Below are 26,287 nucleotides of genomic sequence, written 5' to 3'. Positions count from 1 at the left end.
TATCTACATAGATACTCCACAAGCCACCGTACAGTGCATGGCAGTGTGTGCCCTGTACCACTACTTGTAATTTCATTTCCTGTTCCACTCGCAAATAGAGCAAGGGAAAAATGATTGTCTGTATGCCCTCATATGAACCCTAATTTCTAGTATTTTATCGTCATGGTCCTTATGCGCAATGTATCTTGCGAAGAGACCATGAGGATAAAATCAGTGAGATTAGAGCCCACACAAGAGGCATACCGACAATCTTTCTTTCCACAAACAATATGAGAATGGAATATAAGGGAGAACTGATAGAGGTACTCAAAGTACCCTCCGCCACACACTGTCAGGTGGCTAGCGGAGTATGGATGTAGACGTAGATGTTGGAGGCAGTAGTACCGTTCGGCAGTCAGCTTCAAATTCCAGTTCTCTAAATTTTCTCATTAGTGTTTCTTGAAAAGAATGTAGCCTTCCCTCCATGGACTCCCATTTGAGTTCCTGAAGCATCTCTGTAGCACATACTTGTTGTTCGAACCTACCTTTAAAAAATCTAGTAGCCCGTCTCTGAATTGCTTTAATGTCTTTCTTCAATCCGACCTGGTAGGGAACCTAAACACTTGGAATAGGCCGCCCCAGCATCCTATACGTGATCTCCTTTACAGGTGAACCACTCTTTCCTAAAATTCTCCCAATAAACCAAAGCTGACAATTCTCACGTGCTCTTTCCACCTTTTGTCGCTTTGTAAGTAATGTCCAGATATTTAAACGACTTGACTGTGTCAAGCAGGACACTAGTAATACTATATCCGAACATTACAGGTTTGATCTTCCTACTGATCCACATCAACTTACATTTTTCCACATTTAGGGCTAGCTGTCATTCATCATACCAACTGGAAATTTTGTCTATGTTGTCTTGTATCTTTGTACAGTCAGTCAACTTTGACACCATGGCATCATCAGCAAACAACTGCAGATTGATGCCCACCCTGTCTGCTAAATCATTTATGTATATAGACAACAACAGCGGTCCTATCACATTCCCTTGGGGTACTCCTGACAATACTCTTGTCTCAGATGAACACTCGCTGTTGAGGACAACATACTATGTTCTATTACTTAAGAAGTTTTCGAGTCACTCGCATATCTGTGAACTTGTTCCATATGCTTGTACCTTTGTTAACAGCCTGCAATAGGTGCCATGTCAAATGCTTTCCGGAAATCTAGAAATATGGAATCTGCCTGTAGCTCTTCATCCATAGTTCTCTATAACATGTGAGAGAAGGGCAAGCTGAGTTTCACATGAGTGATGCTTTCTAAAACCAGCTGATTTGCGTGCAAAAGCTTCTCAGTCTCAAGAAAGTTTGTTATATTCGAACTGAGAATATTTTCAAGGATTCTGCAGCAAATCGAAGTTAGGGACATTGGTCTGTTAATTTTGCAGGTCCGTTCTTTTACCCTCCTTATATACTAGAGTCACCTGCAGTTTTTTCCAGTTGCTCAGGATTGTGCTGGGCGAGAAACGCACGATAAATGTGAGTTAAATAAGGGGCCAATGCCGCAGAGTACTCTGTAAATTCAAACTGGGATTCCATCTGACCTGGCGATTTATCTGCTTTCAAATCTTCCAATTGTTTCTCTACACCAGGTATGCTTTTTATTATCTCGTCCATACAGGATTCCCCAGTGTGAACAATTTCTTGAATGTTAAATTTAAAACTTCAGCTTTCATTTTGCTATGTTCAACTGCCACACCAGACTGGTTGACAAGGGACTGAATGGAAGCCTTAAACCTGCTAAGCAATTTTACACACGACTAGAATTTTCTTGGGTTGTCTGCCAGATCTTTTGCTTAGGTGTGACGATGGTAGTTGTATGCTTTGCACATAGATCTTTTCAAAGATGCACGAATCTCTATTAACCTTTGCTTGTTGTCACTTTTGTGTTCCCTTTTGAACTGAATCTCCAATCTTGGAGCGGTGTGTCTGGCTGCAGACAGAGCAGATTCCAATTCCTACATGGAGACTGGAAAATGTAGACCTTCTTTTATACGTAGTGAAAACAGAGTAGGAATATTGATAGAGAAAAAGCTGAAAAATTATGAAGGTACAATATATTGATGGAAGACTGATGAAGATACCACTGAAGGGTAGTTCAAAAGATTTGGTGTTAATACAGGTATATATGCCAACCAGCCAGCATAGAGAAGAGGAAGTGGAAGAATATTATGAGAAAATACAAGAACTCATCGAGAAAGAAAACAGAAATGCCTGCATTATCATCATGGGAGACTGGGATGCAGTGGGGGATGAAGAAAGAGATGAAGATAAAGTAGGAAAATTTGGATTAGGAATAAGAAATGAGAGGGGTGAATGACTAATTAGTTTCTGTAAATAAAATTCATTAACATTGGGTAACATTATTTGGACACCACAAAAAGAGACGTTACACAACTTGGATGTCAAATTTGAATAGGGAAAGATATATGTTGGACTACATCCTGATACAAAAAAGGTTTAGGAACTGTTTGAAGAATGCCAAAGCTTATCCAGGAGTGGATATAAATTCAGACCACAACCTAGTAGTGGGAGAAATACAAGTGAAGTTGAAAAAAAGTCTGAGGAGTTAAAGCAAAAAAAAAAAAGACCAAACAAAGAAAGACTCAAAAAGGTAAGAAAAGCATCAGATTTGGAAAACAGATTTATGGAAAATAGAAAAGAGGTAGTGTTGACGAAAGTGTTAATGATCAATGGATAAAAATGAGGGAAGGACTTATGGACTCTGCCAAAGAAGCACTAGGAATTAGAGTATTCCAAAGTACCAGGAAAGGATGGATAACAAAAAACATGTTGAAAAAGATGGAAGAGTGGAGAAAGTGGAAACAGAGGTACAGGAAACTGAATAATGAATTAAGAAGAAAAACTGAAAAAGCAAGGGAAAATGGATGAAACAGAAATGTGATGAAATAGAGAAAATGGAGAAAGAGGGAAAGTGTGAAATAATGTAGTGACTAGCTAGTGAGATAGTTTTTGAATGTAAAAGAAAGAGAAATAACATGGAAATAGAAAGAGCAGATGGTACTCTAGCAGAAGAACCACGGGAGGTTTTGAACAGATGGCAAGAGTATACTGAATGACTGCATAAGAGGGATGAAATACAAAGCGAAATTAATGTTAAAGAGGAGCAATATGTGCCTGAAGATGGAAAGGGATTCACCATCGCGGAAGCGGAAGTAGAAAAGGCGTTGAAGGAGATGAATGCATGTGGAATTAATGATTTGCCAGCAGAACTGTTGAAGAGTCTGGGAAACAAAGCAAGAAAAGAAATACTCTACCTCTGTAATGATATATATGACAAAGGGGAATGGTCTGAGGACTTCCTTGCAACAGTTATGATACCAACAGAGAAAAAGGGAAAACTACAAAATGTGAAGAGCATAGGACCATCAGTCTAATTTCTCATGCAGCTATAGTGTTGCTGAGAGTGTTGAATAGAAGGCTTTATGGCAAGCTGGAAAGAGGGATTGCAGAGGAGTTGTTCGGATTTAGAAGAGGAAAAGGAACAAGAGATCTCATTGGCCTGTTAAGAACTATAGGGGAAAGGCACATGGAAAAAGGTAGAGAAATCTTTGTTGTTTTTATGGATTTTGATTAAGCTTTTGACAGAGTTCAGTGGAACAAGCTGATGGATACTTTCAAGAGGAAAGGAGTAGATTGGAAAGAGAGACGACTGTTACAGAATCTATATTTACACCTGAAATTAAGGATAAGGATTGGAAATGAAATGTCAGAAGGAAGCAGCATTGGACAAGATGTTGACAAGGTTGTTGCCTTTCCCCACTGTTGTTTAACATACCCTTTGAAGAGATTATTGCGGAAGGCTTACATGGGAAAAGAGGAATATGTATTGGTGGAAAGAGAATAGTGTGCATAAAATTTGCTGATGACATGGTATTAGTGGCAGAAAGTGAGTGGACAGTGAATAACATGCTGAAAGATCTGAATGAAGCTTGTGTGGAATATGGGATGCAAATAAACACAGCAAAAACAAAGAGTATGGTCCTCAGTACAAGACGCAGACTGTCCAATATTAAAATAGGACAAGCTAACACTAGCCAAGCGGAGGCATTCAACAGAAAGGGGAGACTGCTATGTGACAAATTAGATAAAGGTCTAAGGAAAAGGCTTGGCGAATGTTTTGTCTGGAGTGTGGCACTACATAGGGCAGAAACATGGAAACTGAGACGAGAGGATGAAAAAAGGTAGAAATATTTGAGATGTGGATATGGAGGAGAATGGGGAGGATAAGCTGGATGGAAAGAGTGAGTAATGAAAGAGTATTGGAAAGGATTGGTGAGAGAAGATGTCTGCTGAAGGTTATAAGAGAAAGGAAAAAGAAATGGTTGGGACATTCGCTGAGAAGGGAGTACTTGCTAGCAGATGCCTTGGAAGGACTGGTTTGTGGGAAAAGACTTGAGAGGAAGACGGAGATACAAGATGGTACAGGACATAAAGGGAAGAGGGGAGAATTATGTGGACCTGAAGACGATGGCAGACAGAACACATAGAATGCAGGTGTGTGTGTGTGTGTGTGTGTGTGTGTGTGTGTGTGTGTGTTTTACACATGATGGTGAAAAAGTGCTCTGCTAAAACCTAAGCCATTTATTGAGCCCCCCCCCCCCCCCCCCCCACCAAGACCCCAGTTTTCAACGAAGCTGTAAATAGAACTGTACTGCCCTTGCCTGAAATCTGCCTTACTGAGCTCGCGCAGTGGAAGTGGAGTGACTAACAGAAGTTTTGAATTCCTTTCAGACATTCCTCTTCCATTCTTTTGTCACTCACTTTGATTAAGCTCTTGCAGACCTAGATGCATGAATGTTATCTATAGTTGCATGGTGTTTGAATTTCCAAGAATGTGCACACCTGGCTCTGATTGCCAAGCGGCATCTGTCATCCCACCAAGGGACAGGTGGTCATCTGAGGTGGTTGCCAGATTGGGGAATGGAATCTGTGTCAGCTTGTTGGATCACACAGATGATATGGTCCATAGTCTCCTGTGCACAATCCTGCTGTTCGAAGATGGCCTGCTGACTGAATCACAACCAATTTGCCCTTTGAACCATCCATTTTTGTGGTTTCCTATCAACCACTGTGAGTCAGAAGACAAATCCATACTGGAAAGTGGTCATCGGAATGCAAATCTGTGATCATTTCAGACTGAACTAAATCTGCAATGACTGGGGAGCAAAAACAAAGATCAACTGGCTGAAGATGACCCTGCAGCTGTAGAAAAGTGTCTTTTCTGACCAGAATTCAAAAGACAGATAGTCTCTGAATGGGCAAGGAGCTCAATAATTCGACCACTGGAGCAAGTGGCAGCTACGCCCCTTTGCACATTGTGTGCAATGAAGTCACCCACAATGAGCAAGGGGCAAGGCTATGTCCCGAAAAGTTCTATCAGGGCCTGTATCTGACACATTATAAGATGAAAGGTATAAAGAACACAATGTGATTTTAACTGGTGTGAAACATCCACTGCAAATGCTAGTATGGTTGTCATAACATGGGCAGAACAAGAGTGGCATCTGTCATCGGCAGAAACAGCCACTCCCCCCTTAGCCCTGTCTCCAGTAACATCATCCATTCTGTAGGGGTGATAGCCCCTTAATCTGAGTGTACCAGTGACTTCAGAATGAGTTTCTTGTAATCAGATGCAGAACAGTTTCTCCTGGCTCAGGAGCTGCAATTCTTCTAATGTGATCATCAGTATCCATTTAAGTTCCACAGAAACACAGAAGTCCCAGTGGGAGCCATTGATTAGTGGCGGTTGTCTTTGTCGTCCTCCCTTGGTGGTGGTGATTTACTAGAGAGGTCAGTGGGAACATGGCATGGAGCTCAGCTCTCCAGTTCCTCAATGCTGACATCAGTGTTCTCCACCATAAAATCACCATCAGAATGGGAGAGTGCCCTCCAATATAACAGTTTTGCTGCCCTTTCTTCAATTATGAATTACTTTTTGGGTGAAGTTTGTTCTTACTTGTGGGAGGAGCTGCTTGCATGGGCAGAGAGGATGCAGGCTTTGTATGCTCTAATAGGTGTGATGGAATATGGCTGAGGTTCCAATTCCATTGTTGACAACTTCCAAATAATTTTGTGTCCAAGCATAGCTAGGCCCCCCACCCTCCCCACTGGTACACTGATGTGAGCATTTACTCGTATTTGAATCTGCAGTCAGTCTGGGTTTACGTGGAGCCGTCACATTTGACAGACTGGCTTCTTAAAGGCCACTGCAACAGAAATAGCAAATGCCGAAGGTTGCATAGCTTGGAAAGCTATTTTAGCTACAGAATAGGGTATGCGTTCCGTGACTTCCAACTCCTGAATTTTCCTTTCCTTCCTGCTCCATACTTGGTGATCCCCAGAGCAGAGTATACATTTTGGAGGAAGTGTACAAGAGTTGCCTGAAAGCTGAGCCACCTCCAAATCTTTGATATTTGACAGATCACACTGGGTTGCGAACATATGGTCACGCATTAAGACGGATGTAGTCTGCAAGAATATGCTTCGATAATTCTAGAGTGTTGAATATTAGAATAAATATTGTAGTTTTCTCCACTGTGCCACTGACTCTCCTCATATAGTTCTGCACTTCCATAACACCCATATTTTTCCTTTCTTCACAGAACTCTTCACAGTCCATCTCCATTATATCGAAGCAGATAACCACACCTTTTCAGAAATTAAGGGTATTATGCAGCTCAGCTGCAATAGGGTAGTCACCTACAGCCTTGCACCACAGAAGCTTAGATACTTGGTATGATGTGGCAGTTTCAAATAGAACGGTTCCACTACAAAGTCATTTAACACTTTTTCAGGACCAGCAACACCCTTCAATGCCTTGTGAATACAGTACGGGGAGACCTTCTCAAATGCCTGTAGCTACACTACCGCCGATATAGCCCTCAGCATCTTTGAGGCATGCAAACTCTCCTGCCCAGCACTTGAGGTGCCTACAATAAGGTGTCCACTGCAAGGGTGGCTACCTCCGAGTCTAAACTCGGTGTTCTAGATGGTATTAGGGGCCCCAATTACAGAGGTGGATACCCATATGGGGTATAAGTGGTTGCCTGTCCTATGATGCAAGTGGATGTATGTCCTCAATTTTTTTGTTTTCATCACGAAAGACGCAATTTCAGCATATATCTTAATGTAATTTGTAGATTTCATCTGTTATGTTTGTGTTTCGCACTTGTATCTATTTTAACCTGCAGACTACTAACTAAGGTATGAGCATATGGGATTGGTTCCCAAGTATGTGAGTGGCTCGAAGACTTCTTAAGTAATAGAACTCAGTACGTTGTCCTCGATGGTGAGTGTTCATCGGAGGTGAGGGTATCATCTGGAGTGCCCCAGGGAAGTGTGGTAGGTCCGCTGTTGTTTTTTATCTACATAAATGATCTTTCAGATAGGGTGGATAGCAATGTGCGGCTGTTTGCTGATGATGCTGTGGTGTACGGGAAGGTGTTGTCATTGAGTGACTGTAGGAGGATACAAGATGACTTGGACAGGATATGTCATTGGTGTAAGGAATGGCAGCTAACTCTAAATATAGATAAATGTAAATTAATGCAGATGAATAGGAAAAAGAATCCTGTAATGTCTGAATACTCCATTAGTAGTGTAGCACTTGACACAGTCACATAGATTAAATATTTGGGCGTAACATTGCCGAGTGATATGAAGTGGGACAAGCATGTAATAGCAGTTGTGGGGAAGGTGGATAGTCGTCTTCGGTTCATTTGTAGAATTTTGGGAAGATGTGGTTCATCTGTACAGGAGACCACTAATAAAACACTAATACGACCTATTCTTGAGTACTGCTCGAGTGTTTGGGATCCCTACCAGGTCGGATTGAGAGAGGACATAGAAGCAATTCAAGAGGCAGGCTGCTAGATTTGTTACTGGTAGGTTTGATCATCACGCGAGTGTTACGGAAATGCTTCAGGAATTCGGGTGGGAGTCTCTACAGGAAAGGAGGCGTTCTTTTCGTGAATCGCTACTGAGGAAATTTGGAGAACCAGCATTTGAGGCTGACTGCAGTACAATTTTACTGCTGCCAACTTACATTTCGCAGAAAGACCACAAAGATAAGATAAGAGAGATTAGGGCTCATACAAAGGCATATAGGCAGTCATTTTTCCCTCGTTCTGTTTGGGAGTGGAACAGGGAGAGAAGATGCTAGTTGTGGTACGAGGTACCCTCCGCCATGCACCGTATGGTGGATTGCGGAGTATGGATGTAGATGTAGATGTAACCTAAACTGATAACAGCTGTGTATCTTACCTGACTGAGAGGCAATGGTTCCAGTGTATATATCTGGTCATCGTCCTTTTCGTCTAAAAGACAGAAAAATAATACGTAGTTACCAATTACAGTTTTTTAAAAAATAGGAAAGCAACACACATCAAGTATAATAAAGTGGATAAAATACATATCAGAGTGGTTAGATGAAAGCTGATGTAAGTGCAATTAAGTAGCCTTGAGCATACCTTTCTCTGTATCTGCATCTACAGGTTTTACATCCTTTGAAGCTTCTCTTGTAGTTATGTGAGCATCTATCCATGCTAGCTCTGCATCTTTTCCACGTTTCAGTTGGAGTGATGAAACAAGAGCATCTGTCAGCCGAACCTTACAAACACAGGATGAAAGAGTTATTTACTTATCAAACAAATTTTACACAGAGTGTATCAAATGGAAAATTCATTTTAAAGATTACTAAACAGACAGAATGGCTGGCCAGTGTTTACCTCCAAAAGTCAAATTTCCTAGTACTGCCCTTAAGACTTACTTTGGAAATGTTAGTTCCTTTCTCACAGAAGAATAAGTATACATTTGGAAAGGAGGGTCAGATCACTGTATCTCAACTGGCTCCCTCTCTAGGTGGAGTCAGAGATCTGTCATCTCTTCTGAAACCTGTCCCGTTTCCTCCTTCAGGATTGAAGTAACATTTCCAAAAGCTATGAAATATTTTTTTTCCCTACTTTTAAATGTGTCTGTTAGCATTACTAAGAATTTCAGAGCATGAGGGTAAATTTTATAGTGATGCAAGTGAGATCATTGGGGGGGGGGGGACTAACAATAAAAAATAAGTGCGGCATGAAAATTATTGTGAATGGAGCTATGAATGGGTTGTGTTTCACAAAAAACATTATTTCCACCAATTACAGAACGTTAAGATGATCTTCAGTTCAGTTTGATATGAGCATCTCAACTTTTTAAATAAGAATACATACAGCTTACATTATTCAGAAGAGTTGAAAATATTGGTTTATGTAAAAAAAGTGGTAAAAGAAAAACTGTCTTCTGAATAAAAAAATAAGATGATGTAAACAACCATTGGCAAAATTGGAAAGGATATCTCATGTTTTGACAGCTGAATCTTCCATTCTAAATTCTTATTAGAATACCACAGAAAACAGAATGTGTCCGAAGATTACGGAGAATGTTGATGGTTATCTTTCTTCTAAATCAGTCAGGAGACCGAACTTAAGGACTGACTATATTCATTGTTTAGTGGGTAGCACCACTAGTCTGAGTCTGATTCCTAGTGGCCACATCAAATTTTATAAGGCCAGAAGGTCTGTAGTGAAGTTCCCTCAGCTTTATGAGGCCAAGTGAGAGGCCTGCTTGATCAAATAAGCTGGAAAACTGAGTTGCCCAGGATGGGCACTAAATAATATTTAAAAAATAAGAATCTGACATAATAAGGGAAATATTACTCCTGTGATACAGTAGGTAGTGGTATTATGAACGGCTACTATTAAACACAGAAATGTTCTTTATTTCTCAGTGTTTTCTAATATGCTCATTTTACATAATTTCTTCCATCCTGTAATTCTAAATGTTATCTTCACTGTCTGGATAACTGTAACTGCCATATTTTCTAAGAATTTCTTCACAGGCTCACTCATAATTTTAATAGTTTACGTTAATATATTGTCATGAAAAGTTCTTTGCAATATAGTAGGACCCCACTCCACCATTCCCAGAATTAATATTTTCCTGCTGTTTACAACATTTTTTATCACTCCTGTCAAATTTCCTATGTTCACTATGTTAACTTGCACTCTTTTCACATTAAAACACTTATAATTTTCACATGATTTTATGCTTTATGAAACAATGTTTGTGGGAAAAAAACACAGATGTAACTGACACAAAATGACACTGACATTGTGTTGGTCATCAAGTTGTGTTTACAAACATTAAGCAGTTCTCTTTCTTGGCACCTGGGTACTCTACTCAGCCGACCTGAATCTGTGAAAGTGGGAACAATTTGTGATTTGTCTCCTGCTACTGGCAACCTCTACTTGGCATGGTGGCTGATGGGAATAACCGATTTAGCAGAAGTCAGAGGAAGGTGTGACTTCGGAGGAACATTCATTTGTTTCTTGTCACTACCAACTTCATCCCGCAATACACTGTGGTACACAATAAGTATTATCCTTACATTATTGTAGCTATATTGTTTCACTATTAACTTTGCCTTGTGATTAGGATCATATGCAGAGGACATCCACTTTAACTTGATAATATACTGTAGTTTTGTTTATTGTTTGTATCTGCACTGAACATAGTGTCAGTTGCTTGCTAAGGTTGACAATATGAGTCAATTTCAATCGACACAACTACTCTCATCACCTGCTGTGCCAGGGGTTTATTGTCTGTACCGTGTAGCATGATTGTTGCCTTGTGAAGTGACTGAAGTGTATTGTTAGTTCCCCCCCCCCCCCCCCCCCCCCCCCCCCAAACTGAGTGTTTTCTGTGAAAGTTTTTAAATGGAAAAACAGCTGTTACCAAAAGAGACAGGAAAACCCTTTTGATGGAAGGGAGGGTAAAAAGTCTCAAAAGAGTTGAAGTTGATTGTGGAGCATGTGTTTCATTAGTACAGAGTTTAGGAATGCCTGTATGTATGATTGATGCCATCGTGAAAAGCAAAGACACTATCTCGGAAAGTGCAAGCAACAGTGAGCCAAATTCCCAAATAAATAATTAAAAAAAGAATGCCAGTTATTCTACACCCGCATAACTAGAAGAAATTACAAAGAACTGGTTTCACACTGCACATGCTTTGAACACTCCAGTGAACAGTGAGATGTTTCACAAACAGGTGCTGAAAGTGGTCAATGTGCTTGGAATCACGGACTTCTCTGCATCTAATGGGTTGATAGGTTTAAGAAGCAGTACAATGTGATATACAATACTGCAAGTGGTGAAAAAAACAGTGTAGATGTAAAACCTATTAGTGACTGGGAGGATGGCAAGTTATCTTATGAAGCACTGTAAACCGAAGATTATTTGCAGCACTGATGAAATAGGTCTCCTTTTCACCATCCTTTCAAACAAAACACTTGCCTTCAAAGGCAAAAATTGCCATGGAGGCAAATACACTGAGTTCTCGACAGTAATGTGGCAAATACAGTAAGTTCTTTTGACAGTAATGCTAAGCACAAACATTGAAGATTTGAGAAAGTTAAATCTTCATTTTAAAAATATAAAAACATTGTCAACAAACTACAGTGCCAACAATGAAGCATGGATGACATCAGAATTATTCAAAAGGCGCAACTGTGTTGCCCTGATGCAAAATGGGAACTCACAACAGGAAATTCTTGTTAGTGGATTGCTGCAGGATTGCTGCCCTGCACATTAAAAAAAAAAAAAAGGTGCAATGAGAGTTTCTGCCACTAAATAAAAGAAGCTAATTGCAGCCCTTGGATTTTGGTATTATCTATGCCTTTAAAACTTATTACAGGAAAGCCATTGAGCAGAAGTCATTAACTTTAACAAAAGCTGGGGAAGACCCAGCCTCTTTTTAAAGTGTCAAATTTAGATGCTTTGCACAGTACTGTCAAGGCATGGACAGAAGTCAATGAGTACACCATCTTCAACTGCTTCTGAAAAGCTGGATTCACTGAACTAGACTAAGGAAATGGATCTGACACACCGGACCCGAGTATTAATGACAACACTGAAAAACTACTGCTTCATCACGGGAAAAGCAGCAGTTGGAGCATCCAGCGCAAGATTTTGTACACACTGACGATGATGATGTCACTCTTGAAAGTGTATCTGTTGAGAATGTGATTGGCTTTCATACACTGGAAAATGCAGATGCAGTGCAGAAAGTGACTGTGATAGTGATGATGACAGAGAGGTTCCCTCTAGAGCAGTTGTAAATGCAGCAGTGAAAAAAACAAAAAAATATACTTTTGCTGTAGATGTTGATGACAAAGCTTTTCCATGTGTTTACAAAGCAGAAAACCACATAGAAAAAAATTCACCTAAACAAATTACAGCAATTCACAATTTTGGATTTTTCTGGAAATAAAGGTAAATACTGCACGTATTTGTTCATGTGTTGCATTTATGTAAGACAATTCAAAACAAGGACTGTACAATAAATAAAATGCCTCATTATTGTTTCATAAAGCGTGTGCTTAAAAGGCTACTGTGTGGTATGGTACTTTCCCCTGAAATCTTGGCTATAGAAACAGACTGATCTGTCTCATAGCCTGATGTCTAGACTGATTTGAAGGTGACCATTTGGTGGCGAGTTGACAAAGCCAGTGAATGTGAAATAGATTGATCTGTAGCATAGTGCCACATTTAATGCACTTTACAATGTTTCATACACTTTCCTTTACAAAATCAGAAACAACTAGGAAAGTTGAGGGTAGCGAACATCTGCTGACGTCACTTTTGCACGGCAAGTTACACTAAAAATGATGTATTTTAGAGAGATCTTTAATGCAGTGTACTATTAAACTGCCAAATATGTAACTTTAGCTTTGCAAACTCTTAAATCAACATGGGGGCTGCTTGGTTTGCATTATTTTTAGTGCAGTTTGTTGTGCTACTGTCGGTAAATGTCATGTTAGGTGTGAAACATAGTACTAAATTCAGACAACATTTATTATATAATAAAAATGCCCTGTCGAGTATTTTGATGCCTACTATATACACATATCATACATATACTACAGAAATGTAAGGTGGGCCCTATATGTAACTTGTACAGCTTAAATAGTTATTTTCAACATTTTACATTTCCCGCATTTTACACTTTTTTTCTGAGTACCTTGAAAAGTGTAAAAGTGGGGTTTTAATGTATTCAACTTTTTGTCCAGACAAAAAGGGTCCAATATTTACAGATGATGTAATATGCATTGAGAGAAGAAAAATGTTCCCATAAACATTCGTCTTAAAACCTCATATCTTCGGATTTATGGCCTGCGCTTGTATGAGGAACATATCTTGCACACTGAACACTTCGGCACGAGACAAATGAGGCAACAGTACATACTACAAGTTTATGCACACAAAGTATTTGCGTTGGGGACATGTAAAGACCTTGGTGTATGCAGTGCCCTTAAATGATATGGACACACTACAGAACATGTTTCCAGTGCCCGTGATGCCATCCCAGCAATGAATTACAATGGATGGTGGTCACATCGAGCATATGTTGTGAAGAACAGCACAGAGAATGGTGACTGGTGACAGTAGTGGTAATAGATCGTAACTACAAGGTTTAAGACCAATGTTTATCAGAATTTTCTTTCTTTCCTCATTGCATACTACATCCTCCATAAATATATGAATCTTTTTCCCAGACACCCTTCATATGAATAGTTGTATTTCTACTTTCTGGAGTTATAGTAGTAACATTTGTTACCAATAAATTGCAAAATTACACAGTTTTATTTGCAAGACTGTAACTGGCAGCTAACAGGGAGGTTATGACCGATCAGAAAACTTACACAGTGTGTGTATGTACTAGCGTTCTTCACTGTAGAGAAAAACTATTCAATGCTGAACAGCACTCTCATATATATCATCTGCATACAAACAGAAAGAATGAGTGCACAAAGATGAGGGAAACAGTAGAAGCCATATCAGGATCTAAGGTTCTAATTAAAAATTATTTTTATGAATCTGCAAGGCACAATTTTAATAGGGCCCACTAACGCAAACACACGAAAGGACACAGAACAAATTATATTTACTTTACAAATGCTACACTGAAAAATGATACATACACTCACAAATAATTAAACTTGTTGATTTGTTCACTGCACGATGTACAAAGATTCCCCACACCAATGTTTTCAGAAACAAGGGATGAAAATGACAATATAATGTGAGAAAACAACTAAGAGTGAACTAGTCCTAGTCATATGATAAGCAAAAAGAGAAAGCATAATGTAATGGGGAGGGGGGAATACGAATACATACACAGAGAAACACTTTAAAATTAAGGGAGGGGGGGAGACAGAGATTCTTTTATGCATCTGAAGTACACATTGCCTCACATATTGTATCATCCTTCCTGTGAAGCTTCCAGCTTTTCAGCTTCTCAGTTGCATTTTGAACATGCCAGATGGATTATCAAGAGATAGCTATATATAACAACATGTGGTCTACTACAAACAACAAACTCCTAAACTACAGAACACACACACACGCACGCACGCACGCACGCACGCACGCACGCACACACACACACACACACACACACACACACACACACACACACACTGGATAAAATCGTGGGAACAAAGGATATCTAAAAATTTGTAACTCAAGCAGAAGCCAGACTAAGGTTATCTGTAGACGAATATGAATGGGAGGCAAGGAGTGACATGATGTTGCTGCCTGACCCCACTGCTATTCAATCCGTACATTAAAACAAGTACTAAAGAAAACCTAGGAGAAATTTGGAGAACTAATGAAAGATCAGGCACAAGAAATAAAATGTTTGAGGTTTGCTAATGACATACCAAGTATGATCTCTATGAACTATATGACATTCTTCTTTCTGAGTACAATCGTTTGTCTTTAACTTGCTTCCCTCCCCCTCCCCTCCAGCCAATGTCTCAGACTTTTGCAGAGCTTTAGTTACAAATATCACTGATACTACTCACAATTTATTTTACTTTAAGCAGCTAGAGGTAGCACTAACACCCTTCACTGGAATTAATATAATTATTAAAATTCTAAAATACAAACTCTTGTGGGGTTGATGGAATTTCAAATAGAATTCTGAGAAGTTGTTCCAACTTAATAAGTAATGTCCTTAGTGATATATGCAATGCATCACTGGCATAGGGAATTTTTCCAGACTGGTTCAAGTATGCAATTATTAAACCATTTCCCAATAAAGGTGAGATGACAGACTTAAACGATAATCGTCCAGTTTCCTTACTGACAACTTTTTCCAAAATATTCAAAAAAGTAATGTCAAAAGTAGTCCGATACTTAAGTGGAAAGAATTTACTTGGCATATCACAGCTTGGATTCTAGGGTTGCTCAACTGGGAATGCTATTTATACATTCACCCATCAAATAGTACAAGCCTTAAATAATAACACATCAAAAGTTAGTATTTTTTTTAATCTTTCCAAGGTGTGTAGATCATGATACTCTCTGTCCGCTACAACAGCTGTGTAGTCAGCACGATGGACTGTCAAGCCAAGCGGCCCGGGTTTGATTCCTGGCTGGGTCAGAGATTTTCTCCAATCAGGGACTGGGTGTTGTTTTACCTCTATCATCATCAACACACAAGTTGCTGAAGTGGTATCAACTCAAAAGACTTGCACCAGGCGACAGGTCTACCCGACAGGAGGCTCTAGCCACACAGCATTTCCATTTCCCATTGTATTCTCTTAGGAAGACTTAATTGTTATGGAACTGGTGGTTCTACACATGGCTGGTTTGAATCATACTTACCAAACAGAATGCAAAAGGTTGTGCTGAATAATTTAAACAAAGTCAAAAAGGTAGAAAATTTTAGTGACGGGGGAAAAATCATAGACATCACCTCCAACTAGTATAGCATGATCTGAGTATTTACCTGCTACTGATTATAGACTTTCTCTGAATGACTCTAAAACCAACACAGCAGACTCAGGTGGCCAGTAAAAATCCAACAATTAACTTGGTTTCACATAGATCTGCTATATGCAACCACGTAATTTCATTGACACACTCAGTTTCGACCTTAATACAGATAATATTTTTGTCAACTGCAATGAACACACCCATCCTACGGCTTCTCATCCATCTTTCTGATATACATTCCATGGCTTGCTGAATATCTCAGAACTTTCCACTTCGGGTTTCAGCTAGCTCTCAGTCCTGTAAATAATTTGAGAGTGAGAACTTTCCAGGAGGGCAGTAAATGACCTCTTCAGTGCATATGCACAGAGGCTCAAACTCTTATGGGAATCAGAGAAATGCCGTGAGTGATGAGCATAATGTATAATGGGCAAAGGACACTACATATGTAGTATGTTGATAAGCTGAGAATTTTGAGTCCGATGGGAGGTATGTTAGGGTAGTCCATGCAGTGCAATGATTGATGTCCAGATGGCTAATTGGTATGAGAATCTGTCTAGCAAGCAGGAGATCAGGGTTTGAATCCCGGTCCAGCTCAAATTTTCAAATTTCCGACTGATTTCGATCAATGGGCACTCGCAGCAAAGGTCTGGAATTCCTTTGTGTATTGCTAAAATTGTGATGGTTGAAGTGACTTTACTGCGAATACAGTAACACAGGATAGCTACCAAACAAAAACTACTCACAAATCAAAACAAAGAAACACACCAACTACCAGGGTTATAGAAAAACTGATACAGTTGAGCCGATAACTTACTTTGAGGCATTATCTGATATCCGGCACATAGAAGAGTATCAACAAAAAACACACCATGGCATGCAGAAATCTGCAGAATGAAAGTGTTGTATATCCTTTACTTGTGACAACGAACTGGGAAGAAATACCATCCAATCATGTGATGCAGGTGGACTTAACCAGTAGTTCTACAGTGCTACTGTACATTTTCACTGCCATCAAAGTGCAGGATAACTATAACTGGTATTTAAACTCTACTCTATAAAGTTATAACTCACCTGATATATGTGTGTCTCTGTTGTGGCATCAACAATTTCTCCACGTTGAGGTGCAAATACACGAGCTGCTCCCCAATGTCTACATGCATTTTGTAGCATCTGTACTCCTTCTGTGTTTCCTCGCACAAGGATTAATCGACGTGGTTTCAATTGGCCCAAGATTTTTTGCAAACTTTCACCATCTGAGCGGCCCTCAAAATCAATGAACTGGACTTGTGCTACAACACGCACTTGGCGTACAGATGACACACACTTCGTAGGCACTTCAGTGATGTCCACTAAAACAAAGATAATTTCTGAAGGCAAAAGTGTCGGTACAAAAGACTGGAACCAAACAACAAATAATATTATCTTACTTCCATACTATGTAGCACGCATAAAGAGCACCTTCAAGCATATACTACATTCGAAAAGGACAGAAGACATTTGAGAATGAAAAACTGGTGGTGGCTAATTAATGTGTGTTAATGTTACTAGAGTGTACAATTTTTCAAACAAATGCATGCCTTTTGCAGATTCTGACAAACAATGAGAGAAAGAAGACTTTGAAAGTTTCTAATCATTATAATAAGACTGGAGAATCACTAATGGTGGAGCGAAAGCATATGATTTGATAGGATGGTGTGGAAAGTGACAAATCAGAAAAGACTGTAAAATAACAACTGTCACATTTTTGGGCATTTCCTGAAATGATGACGGATATATGTGCACAGGAAAACTCTATAGTAGACATCGTATTCCTGCCTGCAAACAGATTAAGTCAAAAGTGGATGAATGGCAGGTGTAATGCTGTGTTTTCATCAGTGATTTTGGCACTTCAAATCCTCTGCAATCTCAGCAGGAGCTGCTACATCATCATGGAAGTGATAGAAGCACAGGTGAACTCTTTCTGCAATCCATTCTTGATACAAAATACAAAAATTAGAACACAAGACTCACTTTAACTAAAATGTCCTTGTGTGTCACATGACAGAAATCACTTCTTAAAATACGAAATCACTTCTTAAAATACACATGTCCAGAGTCAACCCACCTGTTACTTCTTCTTCCTTAATTTCAACATTCTCCTTGTTATCTTCTGCTTCAGGATTAGAGTCAACCATCTTGTAGTCCTCTGATCTATAATAAACAAAATTTAGGTATGTAACTACCTATCATTCAAATCTGTGTGCAGCAAGAATATAATGGATCAGTGTTTCTAAAATTATATGGTAGGATTCTAAAATTACTAATCTGATTTCTAAAAAACTAAAATTACAGGAGAGTGAAATATAATATACTATCATTAAATATAATTAAAAGTTAGTAGGATGGAGACATAATATTTATGATAGTTTCCTATACTGCGCAACAGAAGAGTATAATATTCTTCAAACTGGCATGGTCTTCATCTGTAGGCGTCTTTAATGCTGTATTAATGACCCGGTTAACTATCTGGATTTAAACAAAGCAGTAGTAAGATGATTGTCAGGACTGTGATGATCACTTTTTGCCTCTCAATGCTTATTATTATTATTATTATTACAGCCAATGTGTGACTCAATGTAGAACAGAATACTGAAGTGTTTTATTTATATTTGTACTGTCAAGAGATAGTTGAATGTCTAGTAACATTTGTATGGAAGAATGAAGAAAATATGAGGCACAAAAAGAGTGACTTTTTAATCGTCATCCAAACAAGTTGAGTACAACTGACAGACCAGCATTTGTAATTAGATACAAACATAAAAAAATTTCAGTTACATCTTCAGAAGAAAAAGGAAATGTGAAATTGCAGAGGTGTGGAACAGGTGAGACTGGGACCTTTCACTACATCTACATCTATATCTGCAAACCACTGTGAAATGTATGGCAGAAGGTATTTCGCAATGTGCCAGTTATTAGGACTTCTTCCCGTTCCTTTAATGTATTGAGTACAAGAAGAATGATTGTTTAAACACCTGTGTGTGTGTGTGATGTAATTAATCTAATCTCATTCTAATTCTCATAATCCCAACGTGAGCAATAGTTAGAGGGTTGTAGTACATTCCTACAATCATCAGTTAAAGCCAGTTCTTGAGACTTTGTAAGTACGCTTTGTCAGGACTGGAAAAATTACAGTATTATCTGTGGTGGGCGTGTTAGACATCCTGTGAAACACCTTATACTTCAGAACCCCACTCATGATGGAAATATATTGGATCTAATGGCAACAAACATATCTGACCTCATAGAGCATGTCCACATCAGTGACTATGATGTGGCAACAATGATTACCAAAGTACAAAGGACAACTAAAAAAAGCAGAAAGATATATATGTTAAGTAAACTAAAAAAAGCAGTAGTGTCATATCTAATGAGGAACTTGAAATTTTCAGCACAGGGCAGCAGCATGCAGAGGAACTGTGGTTCAAGCTTAAAAGAATAGTTGATCATGCACTGGATAAATATGTACCTAGTAGAAGAGTTCATAATAGGAGGGTCCCTCCATGGTGCACAGTCACTGTAAAGAAACTTCTGAAGAAACAGAGATTGCTGCATAATAGATGCAAAACAAAGCATACAGATACAGATAGAGACATGTTGAATTAAACACATTTGGCTGTCAAAAGAGCAATGCATGAAGCCATCAATGGCTACCGTAGCAGAATATTGTCAAATAATCTTCTCCAAGACTCAAATTCTGGTCATATGTAAAGGCTGTTAGTGGCACCAAAGCTAGTACCCAGTCCCTAGTGAATGAGACAGGAACAAAAATTGAGCATAGCAAAGCAAAAGCTGAAATCCTCACCTCTGTTTTCAAATGTCCGTATACACACAAAAACATGGGATAATTGCCCCAATTTAATCCTTGTATCCTTGAAAAGATCAGTGAAATCAGTATTAATGTCAGTGGTGTCAAGGAACAGCTAAAAACGTTAAAACTGAACAAAGCTACAGGGCCCAATGGAATCCTTATAAGATTCCATACTGAACTGCAGCTGAGTTAGCTCCTCTTCTAATTACAATCTATCATAGATCTCTCAAACAAAAAACCATGCCCAATAATTGGAAAAAAGGTACAGGTCACACCTGTTTGCAAGGAGGGTAGTAGAGGAGGAGGAAGAGATTAGTGTTTAACGTCCCGTCAACAACGAGGTCATTAGCAAGCTCGGGTGAGAGAAGGATGGGGAAGGAAATCGGCCGTGCCCTTTCAAAGGAACCATCTCGGCATTTGCCTCAAGCAATTTGGGGAAATCACGGAAAACCTAAATCAGTAACCAGGAGGGTAGTAGAAGCGATCCACAAAACTATAACCCAGTATCCTTGACACCCATCTGTTGCACATTCTTAGAACACATTCTGAGGTCAAGCATAATGAGGTATCTTGAACAAAATGACCTCTGCCATGCCAACCAACATGAATTCTGAATACATTGACCATGTGAAACACAACTCGCACTTTCCTCACACATTGTGCTGAAAGCTTTGGATCAAGGCAGTCAGGAAGATGTAGTACTTCTTGATTTCCAGAAAGTGTTTGACTCAGCACCACACCTATTTTTCTTGTCAGAAGTATGATCATATAGGGTATCAAGTGAAATTTGTGACTGGAGGATTGAGAACTTTTTGATAGGGAGGATGCAGCATGTTATGGATGGAGAGTCATCGTCAGATGTAGAAGTAACTTCAGATGTGTCCCAGGGAAGCGTGTTGGAACCCTTGCTGTGTATGTTGTGTATGAATAACTTAGTGGACAATATTAATAGTAACCTCAGACTTTTTGCAGGTGATGCAAGTATCCATAATGAAGTACTGTATAAGATTGGTGACTTCTTGTAAGTGTTGAGAAATGTAAAACTGTGCACTTCACACAAAGGGGGAAACAAAACCATTGCATTCTATGACTATAACATCAGTTAGCCAACTCTTGCAAATACCTAGGTATAACACTTTGTAGGGATATGAAATGGAATGATCACATAAGACTCAGTCGTGGGTAATTTATGTGGTAGACTTCTGTTTATTAATAGAATACTGGGGATGTGCAATCAGTCTACAAAGGCTTACACATCACTCATCCAATCCATTTAAGAATATTGCTCAACTGTGTGGGACCTATACAAAGTAGGACTACTATGGAATATTGAATGCATGCAGAGAAGGGCAGCAAAAATAGTCACAGGTTTGTTTAACCTGTGAGAGACTATCACAGAAATGCTGAAGGGAGTGAACTGGCAAACTCTTGAAGATAGATGTAAACTATCCTGAAAGGGTCCACTAACAAATTTCAAGAACCGGCTTTAAATGATAACTCTAGGAATGTACTACAGCCCCCTACTTATCACTTGCATAGGGATTGTGTGGTCAAGATTACAATAATTACAGCATGCACACAGGCATTCATTCTTCCCATGCTCCGTACACGAGTGGAACGGAAAGAAACCATAATAACTGGTACAATGGGATGTACTCTCTGCCACACACTTCATGGTGGTTTGTACAGTATTGGTGAAGATGTTGATGTAGATAGTTTATGTCTTATCTTCAAGAGTATGGCAGTTCAGTTTCTTCAGCATCTCTGCGACACTCTCCAATGGTCGAACAAATCTGTGACCATTAGTGTTGCCCTATGTACTGTATTTACCCTATTATAAGAAAAGATTTTTTCCCAAATTCATCATACAGGGTCATCTTATATTGACAGATTAAACTTTTGCTGCTTGCTGCTAAGGTCAACAATTTTATGTTGTTTAGCAGAGGACATAGCCAACAGCCTTGCCGCAGTGGTAACACTAGTTCTTATCACATCACCGAAGTTAAGCATGGTTGGGCTGGGCTAACACTTGTAGGGGTGACAATCCAGCCTGCCGAGCACTGTTAGCAAGCAGGATACACTCAGCCCTTGTGAGACAAACTGAAGAGCTACTCGATTGCGAAGTAGTGATTCAAGTCTCGTAAACTAGCATATGGATGGGAGAGCAGTGTTCTGACCACACGCCCCCTCCATCCACATCCAGTGACACCTGTGGGCTGACGATGACACAGCGGCCGGTCAGTACCATTAGCCCTTCATGGCCTATTCGGGCAGAGTTTAGCTTTAGTAGAGTACACAGGGGTAGTCTTATATATAGAAATGAATCTTTGGCTACCAAAGTCACGTGCAGATTTATTTCGAAGAATTCATAAGGGCAGGGCTTGGTCGGTGATACTCATGTTCGAACAAGCTATATATTTCCTGACACACCAAAGTGCTTGATGCAGCACTGACGTTGCTCGAAGAGTCATGTGACACTGACTCGTGTGGCACTAGCTCAGAGATACATGAGAAACTATGAACTAGTCTATTGAAATGATTCAGATTTGTTGGTTTCGTGAAAAACAGGACAAAATAGCATTAGAGTCTATCATCTTACAAACTTCTGTTGTATTTGGTAAAAAAATAAAAATCTTTTGGTGTATTTGAACAGATTTACAATAAACATGTATGGATATTGCATACAAGTATTAACACCACTTTGTAATTAAAGGTAACAGTCAAAACCAGAAATGTTGTCCTTCAAAAAACATTAGTTGATTCAGAACCCAGACTAATATTTTATTTGATAATGAGAGACTGTAATGATTTACTAAGTGCATTGCAAATGAGAAATTTGGTCGCTGTTCACATATCAGAATACCGGATAAAAACATTACCAGTTTTTAATCATCTATTGAACATGAGGGTGCCATTCAGCTGAAATTAATCCAGAATGAAATGTCTAAAAAAGGAAATAAATCATATTAAACTTACTGTAACAGTTATCGTGAGAACAGATTTCAGCAGCAACACCCATCATGGAGATAGTATAAACAGATGTTACTAAATTGCGGGACAAGTGAAAGTTCAGCAATATGACTGAACTGTAATTGCACTCTTTCAGTTACTGCAGCTGCTCAAGCTCAACGCTACAGAAGAGTTGGAAGGGGAACAGTGACACAAGCTTGGCTAAGATGGCGACATGGCACAGAGTGGTAAGCAAGTAGCAAACTTTGTTGTGTTGCCAACCAAGGGAATCTATACCACGTACTTTGACTTTTTATGATCATCTACCACATTTAAACTGCTCTTTGCCTAAATCTACTTGTAGTTGGAATTAAACTGACTTTAAAATTGGACCCATACTCAACAACAGTGTTCATTTTTGCAGGTGATGGTAAAAGTCTAGATAGGTGCCAGTGGTGTACTAACGTGTTTCTTGCTCCAGACGTTCACTAAGATGTATGATGGGAATGAAAGGGGATGTCTCAACTGGTTCTACACAGCCAACGAGAAAGCGCCAGGCAGGCGATATATTTGGAAGCAAGGGACATTTTAACATTCTCACGTCAGTGCAGGAGCAAAATCCGATTGGTATTTGGAAAAAACAGCTGTGTTCTCAGGTCCCACAATAACAAGAACATCAGAAATAGCAACATATTTGAAAGAAACAGCTAAATACTTGTGACAACAAAGATACAATTTCACAGTTGTGCTATTAGTATGATGATGACGACAACAATGATTAAAAATAGTGATACTGCAGACTAGAGGGTTAGTAAGCAAAAAGGTAAAAAACAAAATGGTTCTAAAATAAATGTAAGCCATTTAATTTTTCTTTACTTTATTTCTCTTAGTGTTATCAAAAGGCGTAAATTTAGAATAATGGAAAATCTTGGCTGGAATAATGACATTATGAAAAGGATGGATTGCTACTCAGCATAAGCGGAGATGTTGAGATGCAGATAAGCACAGCAAAAAGGCTTTCAAACAAGTAACAGGGTGTATATGCAGACAAAGAAAAAAAATTTATGGATCTTCTCCGGATTTCTTGGTTAAAAATACACTTTTTCTGTGTTAGGTGACAGTATACTTTTCCTCAGAACATTAACAGGGTGTATACGTGGACAAGAAAAAAAAATTCGGGGATTTTTCCCGGATTTCCCGATTGAAAATACACTTTCTCCTGGGTGAAAATACACTTTTTCCGTGTTAAGTAACAGTATACTCTTCCTCGGCACTCTAAGAGTCATCAATCCTTTGAATGTTTATGGTTTTATATATCGACGTAGAATTTCCCGGCACTTTCGAAAACGAAACTCAGGGGGGGAGGGGGAACACGTTTTGAAAGGCCTTTGATGTGCAGCAACATGTACGCTGAATATTTCCATATTACGAAGGTATAAATTTGAATTCCACCAAACACAGCATGTTACTTTCCGAAGCATTAAAATCAAGATTGCGATGCACTTTTGTAAGCCAGTCATAGCTCATGTCACGTGATCTCGCCAGCTGATGACAGAATAGGACACGTGATGTAGTCAGCCAATAGCAAGATCACTCTTTAAGTTGCACGAACACACAAATAAGAAAAGTTAATGGTTTAAATTAATATACATAGCATTCACATATAATATTGGTCTAGAACAGGTCCGCACAAACACAGAAAACCGTAACCGTGCAAAGCAAGGTGCAGCGAGTGCCTGCACAGTGCATCGGTTCAACTCGGCATACTTCGCCTCAGCTCGGCTTGCTAGGTGAGGCCAACGCTGTGCGCTGCCGAATGCACTGCCAGACGGCTTAGTCAACACTGGAATACGTAAGCGCAAGACAAATACCGATATATGGAACCATCTGCTCCAAAAAAAGGGAAAATTGCCGAAAGTCAATTTAAACCGAAATGGGAACTCTCCTACTTTTTTGTGCGTTGTGACTGTAAAGCCAAATGTCTAATCTGCGGTACACTAATTATGCGTGTAGCAAAATCGTCTATTGAATGGCACTACAGCAAATTGCATTCAGAAAAGTATAGTGATACAACAGGGGATGCCAGAGAGGAAGAATTACGGAAGTTGCAAACTCTTGCAGAAGAGAATTCTGTATCTACGAGGTTTGTTGCAAGTACTTTAGCATGTATATTTTGATTAAAGGTCATGTGAAATGAAATAACATTTGTTTAGATTCCTTAGTTTTCGTTTTAGCATAAATTATTTCTAACATATCTTTTTTTCTCTACTTTAGAGTGAAGAAGATGAGGGGTGTTGCGAAAGTACTCTCAGAGCTAGTTACAAAGTTGCTCTACATTTAGTAAGAGCTGGGAGGCCATTTATGGATGGGCCATTAATAAAAAACATTATGTTGGACGTAGTAGAGACAATGAATCCCACATTAGCTCCCGCGTACAGCAGAATACCACTTTCCAGAATGACAATACATCGGAGAATCAACCACATTGCTGAGAATTTGCACGAACAACTGGCAGCCAAAATTGAAAACTTCCTAGCGTACTCCATCGCACTTGATGAGTCCACCGATATTAATGACACGGCTCAGTTAGCAATATTTTTGCGTGACGTGGACGACGACCTACATGTAACGGAAGAGCTCCTGGATACGATTTCGTCAAAGGACACTGTTACAGGGGCCGATATTTTAGCAGCTGTTGAAATGGCAGCTGAAGGAATAGGACTCCCTTGGGAAAAGCTGTTTTCCGTAACCACAGACGGGGCACCAGCAATGTGCGGTAAAGCAAAAGAGTTTATTGGCCTACTGCGGAAAAAACTTAACACGCCGAATTCACTTCCCGTTCATTGTTTTGCACACCAAGAGGCTCTTTGTGCGAAAGTTATCGGTCTTCAAGATGTGATGAAGGTAGTGGTGTGTATCGTGAACTACATTCGTTCTCATGGACTCACTCATCGTCAATTCAAAGAATTTTTGATTTCCTTTAAAGAGGAGTATCCAGATATTCCCTACCACGCTGAGGTGTGCTGGCTGAGCAAAGGGAAAGTGATTTCCCGAATTTTTTGACTACGCCACACTGGGGCTCAGTTTTTGGAGAGCAAAGGACGTCCGGAGCCACTTTTTCATGACCCTGATTTGGGATTCTTAGCAGACATTATGGCTCTCCTAAATGATTTAAGTCTGAAACTCCAAAAAGAAACCAATCTCATCAACGATATGATCAGCAAAATAAACGCTTTCCAGTATAAACTGAAGCTCCTCAAAAACAACCTTTCAGAGAAAAATACGCAACACTTTCCTGAACTAGGTAAGCGAGATATAAACTGTACCTTTATAAAAACAGCCTGATTTTTATAACCGCTCTAATCAAAATGGTACTATGTTTTTGTTTGATCGCATCTGTGCAGGAAGGAACGTGCTTTGAAAAATACGTCGAGGTGCTACAATCCCTCGAAAATGCTTTTAACGACCGATTCCAGGTAATGTGCCGGTATATGACATACAGCTAAATAAAGGAGATTGCGTTACATATGCAAGTGTAACATTACATTAAAACCAATAGTACATATTACAGGTTTATTAAAATCTATCGCATTTTAGTACTTCG

At 39.3% G+C, this 26,287-nt stretch overlaps 1 protein-coding gene across 1 annotated transcript in view; it reads right to left on the bottom strand.

Annotated features, from left to right (window-relative positions):
• The window catches only part of LOC124783347 (probable cleavage and polyadenylation specificity factor subunit 2), a 174,496-nt gene that overhangs the window by 10,625 nt on the left and 137,584 nt on the right, over window positions 1–26,287 (bottom strand). Inside the window, exons 11-14 of the mRNA XM_047254014.1 lie at window positions 17,992–18,077; window positions 16,959–17,236; window positions 8,534–8,672; window positions 8,328–8,380 (exon numbers count right to left, since the gene is read on the bottom strand). Of these exons, the coding sequence (XP_047109970.1) occupies window positions 8,328–8,380; window positions 8,534–8,672; window positions 16,959–17,236; window positions 17,992–18,077 (556 nt within the window). The remainder of the gene's footprint in view (window positions 1–8,327; window positions 8,381–8,533; window positions 8,673–16,958; window positions 17,237–17,991; window positions 18,078–26,287) is intronic.

Source organism: Schistocerca piceifrons, chromosome 1, assembly GCF_021461385.2.
Source record: "Schistocerca piceifrons isolate TAMUIC-IGC-003096 chromosome 1, iqSchPice1.1, whole genome shotgun sequence".
In the NCBI taxonomy this organism is placed as follows: domain Eukaryota; kingdom Metazoa; phylum Arthropoda; class Insecta; order Orthoptera; family Acrididae; genus Schistocerca; species Schistocerca piceifrons.
This window is presented reverse-complemented; position numbering and strand designations above follow the sequence as displayed.